Source organism: Elephantulus edwardii, unplaced genomic scaffold, assembly GCF_000299155.1.
Source record: "Elephantulus edwardii isolate Elephantulus edwardi_28Jun2011 unplaced genomic scaffold, EleEdw1.0 scaffold00135, whole genome shotgun sequence".
NCBI classification, from domain to species: domain Eukaryota; kingdom Metazoa; phylum Chordata; class Mammalia; order Macroscelidea; family Macroscelididae; genus Elephantulus; species Elephantulus edwardii.
In genome coordinates, this window is record NW_006399885.1 from 8,732,997 (window position 1) to 8,741,669 (window position 8,673).

General features: G+C 41.3%; 1 protein-coding gene across 1 annotated transcript; it reads left to right on the forward strand.

The window, feature by feature from the left end:
* Positions 1 to 8,044: 8,044 nt before the first annotated feature.
* Positions 8,045 to 8,389, forward strand: LOC102855390 (cytochrome c oxidase subunit 5B, mitochondrial-like). The gene has a single exon (XM_006894134.1). It carries the CDS (start codon positions 8,045 to 8,047, stop codon positions 8,387 to 8,389), a length of 345 nt encoding a protein of 114 aa, XP_006894196.1.
* The last annotated feature ends 284 nt before the right edge of the window (positions 8,390 to 8,673 follow it).

Below are 8,673 nucleotides of genomic sequence, written 5' to 3' on the forward strand. Positions count from 1 at the left end.
GATCTCTGATAACTCAATGCATTACATGTCAGGTCAATGTTTTGGATCCATTAGCTATTTCCAGGGAGAAAATGGCGCTCCATCCTCTTCTATGAATATTGATAGCCTCAGAGACTCACCACGAGTTGGAATTGACTCAAAGGACTTGGATATTGGAATTATTTTCCCCCTAAGATACCTAAGACAAGCCTTGCTGATAAAAGCTAATAATTACAGGGCTTTCCCTTCTCTGCTCCCCATCCACCCTCTCTGCTGTATTCTTCTTGTATATTGATGGTTTAAGGAACTGAAGAGATAAAACAATGAGAAGACAAAAATTTTGGGGGGGCCTATTTATCAGGAAACTTCTCTTTGAACACTTATAAACTATGATACAATTCTCTAATTGGAAAAGTTTCAAAAAGCACAAGCTTTCCCTAGAATACTCAACTCCTTCATGTGCTCATTAAAATTTTTTAAAAATCATTTTTATTGTGCTTTGGTGAAAGTTCTCACAGTAAATTAGGTCTATACTTGACAATTTTTATACAAATTGCTTGGTGGCATTGTTAGATTTTCCAGAATATGTCAGCATTTGGTCTCATGTAGACACGGGTAATATCCTTTATTTGTGAGTTGACTTAATGACATTAAACAGTGACCTCAGGAGATAGTTTTAGCTCAGAGTTTAAAGAGCCTTTTGGGACAATTACAAGTGTATCTTATTTTATTGAACTTCACTTTATCTTGCTTTGCAGGTACTACTTTTTTTTAATTAATTGAAAGTTCGTGGTAACCTTGCACAGAGCAAGTCTTTGTATGACCTTCTTCCAACAGCACATGCTTATTTCATGTCTCCTTTCCCATTCTGTTAATTCTCACAATATTTCAAATTTTTTATAGTGCTATTGTACATTTAATAGACTGGAGCAGGGTGGAAACATAATTTTTTATGCACACTGGAAAACAAAAAAATTATTAGTGTGCCTTGCCCTATTGCAATATTTATTGTGGTGGTCTGCAACTGAACCCAAAACATCTCTGAGTGTCTCAGTTACCTAGTGCTACTGTAACAAAGATACTGCAAGTGGATGCCTTTAACAAACAGAAATTTATCTTCTTACAGTTTAGGAGGTGAGAAGTCCAAATTCAGGGTACTAGCCCTAGAAGAAGATCTGCTTTCTCTCTCAGTTCTGAAGAAAGTTCTTGTTTCCTTAACATCAATTATTTTGGGTTTTTTGTTGTTGTTGTTGCTATGGGCCATGGAGTTACCTGTGACTCATAGCCACCCTATATGAACAATATCTCTAAAAGCTGCTCTATCCTGTGCCAACTTTACTGCCTCTGACCCACCTACCCTCATTATCCCAGTTACTGAATCAATCCATCTCATCGATGATCTTCCTCTTTCTCTGTCCTTCCACCCTCCCAAGCATGACATCCCTCGTCAAGGACTGGTCCCTCCTTGCAACATGCCCAGAGTATGTTAGACGAAGCCTCAGAGTCCTTGCTTCCAAGAAGTAGCCTGTTTTTACCCTCTCTAGGATGAACCTGTTTGTCTTCCTAGCAGTCCATGGCTTGGCGTTTTAAAGAATTCCATGTGTTTTGTTGTACTTTGGTGAAAGAGATGCAGCTCTGGACATGCTCACTGTCCTATGCCAAGAACTTTGGAAGACAGTTGTATTCCAAACTGACTGAAAGAGATCCATATTTGTTCCTATGCCAAAAAGAGGTGATGCAACAGAATGCAGAAATTATCGAACAGTATCATCAATGTCACATGCAGATACAATCTTGCTAAAGAATATTTTAAAATTACTAAGGCAAGTGAAATTATTTAAAAACAAGGGGAAGGAGTTACTGGAGCTATGCATCAACAGGGAACTTCCACAATTTCAAGCTAATTTCAGAAGAAAATCTGTTGTAAAGGATATCATTGCTGATGTCAAGAGGATCTTGGCTGAAAGCAGAGAATACTAGAAATGTTTGCTTGAGTTTTACTGTCTATGCAAAAGCATTGACTATGTGGATCATAACAAAATATGGTTAAAACTGAGAAGAATAAATATATCAGAACAGTTAACTGTGGTCCTACAAATCCTATACATAATCTAAGAGAGAATTATCCAAACAGAACAAGAGAACACTTCATGGTTTAAAATCTGGAAAGCTTTGCCTCAGGGCTGTGTCCTTTCTCCATATCTATTCCATTTTTATGCTGATCAAATAATTTGAGAAGGTGGCTTCTATGGAGAGGAATGTGACTTCAGGATTAGAGCAAGACTCATCAACAATGTTGCTTCAAATAATGAAGAGGACTTGAAACACTTATAAAAGAAGATCAGACTATAAACAGCCTTCAGTATGGATTAAAGACACAACTCTTCACAACTGGGCCCACAAGCAACATCATCATACATGGAGAAAAAGACAGAAGTTGTCAATTATTTCATCTTACTTGCATCTACAATCAACACCCATGCTAACAGCAGTTAAGAAATAAAAAGATATGCTGCCTGGGGAGAATCTGCTGTCAAGGACCTGTTTAAAGTGCTAACAATAAATTATGTAAGTTTAAAAAAAAATAAGGTGCACTTGATCCAAACCATGATCTTTTTCAATTGCTTCTTATTAACTTAAATGTTGGCCAGGATAAGAATGAATAAGAATGACAGAAGAACTGATGCTTTTGAATTGTGGTGTTGGAGAAGATTACTGATTATCTCATGTTATTGCGTAATGTAGAGTCAGCACCGCCCCATAGTTGACCCTCCAGTGGGTTTTCAGAGGCAGTTAATCACATGGGAGATTGCCCATCCTTTTCCCATGGAGTAGACGGTTGCCTCGAACTGCATGCCTGCAAGATTGTAGTACAGCTCTTTGCCACTAGGCCACCAGAGCTCAATAGACTGCCAAATAAGTCTGTCTTGGAGGAAGCATGATCAGGAGCAAGGATGGTGAAACAACATCTTTCATACTTTGAGTATATTATCAAGAGGGGCCAGTCATTGGAAAAAGACATTATACCGCAAAAGGTAGAGGGTCAAAGAAAGAAAGGAAGACACTAAACAAGATAGATTGACATGCTGACTGTAACAATGAGATGAAACCTGGCAGGGATCATAACGATCTGGGAGGATAGGACAAAGTTCAGATCTGTTGTTTGTAGCTGTGGTGTGACTAATGGTCGATTCAGTTGTACCTAAGTACAACAGCAGTAACAGTGGTCTTGATCTTCTGAAGTGCCAGGAAGTTTCCTAGCTCAGGATCCTAAGCCCAGAAGGTTGCACTCAGCTCCTGCTGGTTGTTTCTTGCTACACTGAGGTCCTTCCTTGTCTCAGCCCATTTTCCCATCCTTTTATCACAGGCAAACTTCCCTTACTGTAATGGGACTAAGGGATGTGGCATTCCACTCTTAAGCCTTTTACACTCTTTATCCTGTTTGGTTTAACAGATCCTGAGGCATGATGCCTTCCCCATCGTCTCATTGCATACATGTATTTTGGGGGGAGTACAAGTCAGTCTGTGACACCGAGGTATGCTCCTAGTCTTGGGGATTGCTCCAGTCTCAATTGGCCCAGCCAATCATCTGGACCTTGAAGAACTTGAACTCCATGTTTTTCTCCCATTATATCAGGATCCATCCATTTCTCCTTCAAATATTTCTGTGCAGCCATGTGATTATCATTATTTACTTTAATAAGTAGAGAACTCTACTTATAATGAAATTTTAAAAAAATAGCAAATACTCCACTGCCATTGAGTCTACCCTCTATTCTGACTCCTAGTGACCCTCAGTTTTCTACCTCAATTGGAAGAGCCTGTCTGTCTTTCTCCTGCAGGGCAGCTGGTGGATTCAAAAGACTGACCTTTTAGTTAGTAGCCCAATTCCATATGCTCTGTGCCCCAGGGCTCCTGACATACTGACATAGTAGATTTCAAATAGTACTTTCTTGGCCAGAAAGAGTTACTGCAGCTTCTCAAAGGGCTGGCTAGGCATTATTCTGGGCCATTCAGATCCAAAGAGTCTGTTACTCTCTGTTACTGTGGCAGAATCCTTGGAGGTGGGCATCATGTTCTTCTCCAGGTCCCCACATCCTGACCTGACTCAGTAAAACACTTGGCCATTCTCTGATGTGCCAAGAAATTGGACAGGAAATCCTTCATGTAGATAGCAGAGAACTCAAAGCTGAAGATGTGATATTACTGTGATTTTTTCCATGGATGCCTGAAACATAAGGGCTCCTGCTTTCACACACATCACCTATTTGTTGCTTTTCATCAGGAAAGAAAAGTTCTCTGGGACTAGAAATGAGAACACCCTTGTTTTCTTTCCAATGCTGGTTCTTAGTGAACACTTGGTTCAGGAGGAGCTTCTGCAGGGGGTTTCTCTGAAGTATCTTGGCAACTAGCTTCTTTCAGGCTGGGCTGTATGAGGAGGAATGTGGCATCAGGCTTGCATGAAAATTCTCAACAATCTGCATTATGCAGATAACACAACCATGCTTGCTGAAACTGAGGAAGACCTGAAGCCCTTGCTGCAGAAGATCAAAGACTATACAGCCTTCAATATGGATTGAAGCTCAACATTAAGAAAACAATGATTCTCACCACTGGGCCAATTGGCAGCTTCATGATAGATGGAGAAAAGATTGAGATTGTTAACAACTTTAGTTTGCTTGGCTCCACAATCAGGTCTCTTGGTACCAGCAGCCAGGAATTTAAAAGATGAATTGTATTGGGAAAGTCTGCTGTCAGGGACCTCTCCAGAGTACTGAAGAGCAACAGTGTCAGTCTGGAGACTAAGATGTGCCTGATCCAGGCCATAGTCTTTTCAATTGCTTGCTATGTGTCAGAGAGCTGGACAATGACCAGGGATGATAGAAACAGAATTGATGCCTATGATCTGTGGTGCTGGAGAAGTTTGTTGAATATACCATGGACTGCCAGGAAAACAAACAGGTTGCTTCTTGGAGGCAAAGATTCTCAGGTTTTGTCTGACATACTTTGGGCATGTTGCAAAGAGGGTCTGGTTCTTGGGGAGAGACATCATGCTTTGAATGGTGGAGGGACAGAGAAAAAGATAGAGGCCATCAATGAGGTGGATTGATACAGCGACTGGGATAATGAGGGTAGGTGTGTCAGAGACAGAGAAGTTGGCACAGGATAGAGCAGGTTTCAGGGCTGTTGTACATAGGGTGACTATGAGTTGCAAGCAACTTGATGACACATAACAACAATAACGTAGAGATGTAGACTGGATTTCACCAATACAGACTTAGCTCTCAACTCCTCTCAATTGGCAGAGAGGAAACTAATAGTTCAGCTTTCCTTGTTTGGGTGATTGTTAAGTTTGCTAGGTTCTGTATCTATGTAACTTCAGGACAAAGCAGATTTGACTGTAGATCACAACAAATTGTGACTAACCTTGAGAAAAACAGAAATCCCAGAATACCTGATAATGCTCATGTGAAACCTATACTTGGACTTGGACCAGGACACAGTCATAAGAACAGAGCAAGAAAACACTGCATGGTTCAAAATCAGGAAGGGAGTGTGTCAGGGTGTATTCTGTTTCCATACCTTTTCAACCTACATGTAGAGCAGATTATTATGGAGAAAGATTCATCATCAACCTCTTTTATGCAGATGACACAACTTGCTTGCCAAAACTGAGGAGGGCCTGAAGCATTTACTGCAAAGAATCAAGGACTGTAGTCTGCAATATGAATTGAAGATCAACATCAAGATAATGAAGAATCTTGCCACTGTGAGCATCATGATAGATGGAGAAGAGATTGAGATTGTTAATAATTTCAGCTTGCTTGGTTCCACAATCAACACTCTTGGCACTAGCAGTCAGAAAATTAAAAGACGAATTGCATTAGGAAAATCTGCTGTCAGAGACCTCACGCGAGTGGTACTGAGCAATGAAGTCAGTGCAGAGATTAACGTGCACGTGATCCAGGACACAGTCTTTGCAATTACCTGTTATGCATCCGCTGGACACTGACCCAATAGGACAGAAGAAGAATTGATATCTTTGAGTTGTGGTGATGGAGAAGAGTATTGAATATACCATTCTGTCAAGAAAACTAACAGGTTTGTCCTGGAGAGGGTAAAGTAAAGCTGTTCCTTGGAGACAAAGATTTTGAGGTTCCCTCTCACATGCTTCCTCCAATCCTGATGTCACATTCCTCCTCATAGGGTCCAGCCTTCTGAATGATCTGTTCTGCATATAGACTGAAAAGGTATGGAAATAGGACACATCTCTGGCATACACCCTTCCTGATTTTGAACCATGTAGTGTTTCCTTGCTCTGTTCTAGTGACTGCCTCCTGGTCCAAGCACAGGTTTCACATAAGCACAATCAAGTATTCTGGGATTCCCATTCTTCTCAGAGTTAGCCACGGTTTGTTGTGATCTACACAGTCAAAAGCCTTTGCATAGTCATTGAAACACAGACATACATCCCTCTGGTACTCTTTGCTTTCAGCCAAGATCCAGCTAACTAACATTAGCTATAATATCCTTAGTGCCATGGCCTCTTCTAAACCCAGTCTGCAGATCTGGCAGTTCTCTGTTGATGTTCTGTTCCAGTTGTTTTTGGATCATTTTCAGCAGGATCTTGCTTGTATGTGATATTGATGATGTTGTTTGATAATTTCTGCACTCTTTTGGGTTACAAATATGAATCCCTTCCAGTCAGTTGACCAGATGGCTGTCCTTCAGATTTCTTGGTACATTGGGAAAGTCTGCTGTGAGGGACCTCTCCAGAGTACTGAAGGGCAACTATGTCAGTCTGGAGACTAAGGTGTGCCTGATTCAGGCCATGGTCTTCACAATTACTTGCTATGCATCAGAAAGCTGGACAATGACTAGAGATGATAGAAAGAGAATTGGTTCCTTTAAGCTGTGGTGCTAGAGAAGAGTATTAAATATACCATAGACTGCTAGGAGAACAAACAGGTTTGTCTTGGAGAGGGTGAAACCAAGCTGCTCCCTGGAGGCAGGGATTCTGAAGCTTTGTCTGACATACTTTAGGAATGTCACAAAGAGAGACCAGTTCTTGGAGAGGGATATCATGCTTGGGAGGGTGGGGGGAAAATACAAGATATGAAGACCCTGGATGAGATGGATTGACTCAGTGATTGGGATAATGGGGGTAGGTGTGTCAGAGATGATAAAGTTGCCTCAGGATAGAGCAGGGTTCAGAGCTGTGTACATCGGGTTGCTAGAAGTTACAAGCAACTTGATAGTACATAACAACAACAACAACTCACGGACTTTGGGCATGTTGCCAGAATGGACCAATCATTGGAGAAGGACATCATTCTTGGAATGGAGGAGGGACAGCGCATGAAAGGAAGACCCTGGATGAGATTAACTGATACAGTAACTGGAGTGATGAGGGTAGGTCTGTCAGAGATAATGAGATTGGCCCAGTTAGAGTTGATTCAGAGGTATTATGCATAGGGCTGATATGAGTAGTGGTCAACTTGATGGCACATAATAACAACAAGTTTAGATTGAATGCAAAGAGTAATACAGGAAGCTAAATGGGAGTTTTACCCACAGTAGGTTCTTGGCTATGTTACCATCCTTGTTATCAGAAAGATGGAGGAAAATGAGTTCTATTTCCAAATTTTTTGTAATCCTACATGAATAAAGAAGGCATACAGAATACAAATACCCAGCCTAGGGTAGAAGTACTAAAACAAGATATAATAAACAGTAATGTTAGCAGAGGAAGAGATAAAAAGAAAATAAAATAACTTGTCCAAAACACAATGTCACCACCACACACCAGTTTTATGTTTCTAAAGGAATTCTGAGCCTCAGTTTTTCCACCTGTAAAATAGGTATAATAGTACCTACTTCATCTGGACTCTTAGGAAGACTTATAATGTAGACAAGGTTTACGTCCTGTGGACAGTGCCTAACACTATGTTAAATGAGCATTCAATAGATAGTGACTGAGCACATTGATGATGCTGAAGTGGATGAAGATGATGAAAGGGACCTTAAAAATAGCATATCAGAAAGAAGTAAAACTTGGGGTGTTATGGCTTCAAGGTTACTTTATGGAGCTGGAGCATTGGTAGCTCAGGCCTTGAGGGCCTGCTTGATGGGATCTGGAGGTGGTGGGCCTACCGATGATGGTCAGGAGACAGGGCTAGAGCAGAAGGTCATGATGGCTGCTCGGAAAGGCCAGGATCCATACAATATGCTTGCTCCAAAGGCAGCTAAGGAATATCCCAATTTAATTCCCTCCATCACTAATAAGCGAACAGTACGCTGCATCTGTGAAGAGGACAACAGTACTGTGATCTGGTTTTGGCTACACAAAGGTGACGGCCAGCAATGCCCTAAATGTGGGATCCTTTATAAGCTGGTACCCACCACTTAGCCCACTGAGCAAGCCCCTGAATGTGCTCACACTGACGTGGTCTAAAGGTGCAGCATTGTTTCCTTCTTTCCAATAAAGACTAGCCACTGCTTTGGCTTCTTCTCCCACACAGGAAAAAAAAGGAAGGGAGGGAGGAGGGAAGGAGGAAGAGAGAAGAAGAAGAAGAAGAAGAAGAAGAAGAAGAAGAAGAAGAAGGAGAAGGAGAAGGAGAAGGAGAAGGAGAAGGAGAAGGAGAAGGAGAAGGAGAAGGAGAAGGAGAAGAAGAAGGAGAAGGAGAAGGAGAA

Coding starts and splice junctions, on each gene's coding strand:
- LOC102855390 (XM_006894134.1), top strand. CDS start 8,045: ATGGCTTCAAGGTTACTTTATGGAGCTGGAGCATTGGTAGCTCAGGCC.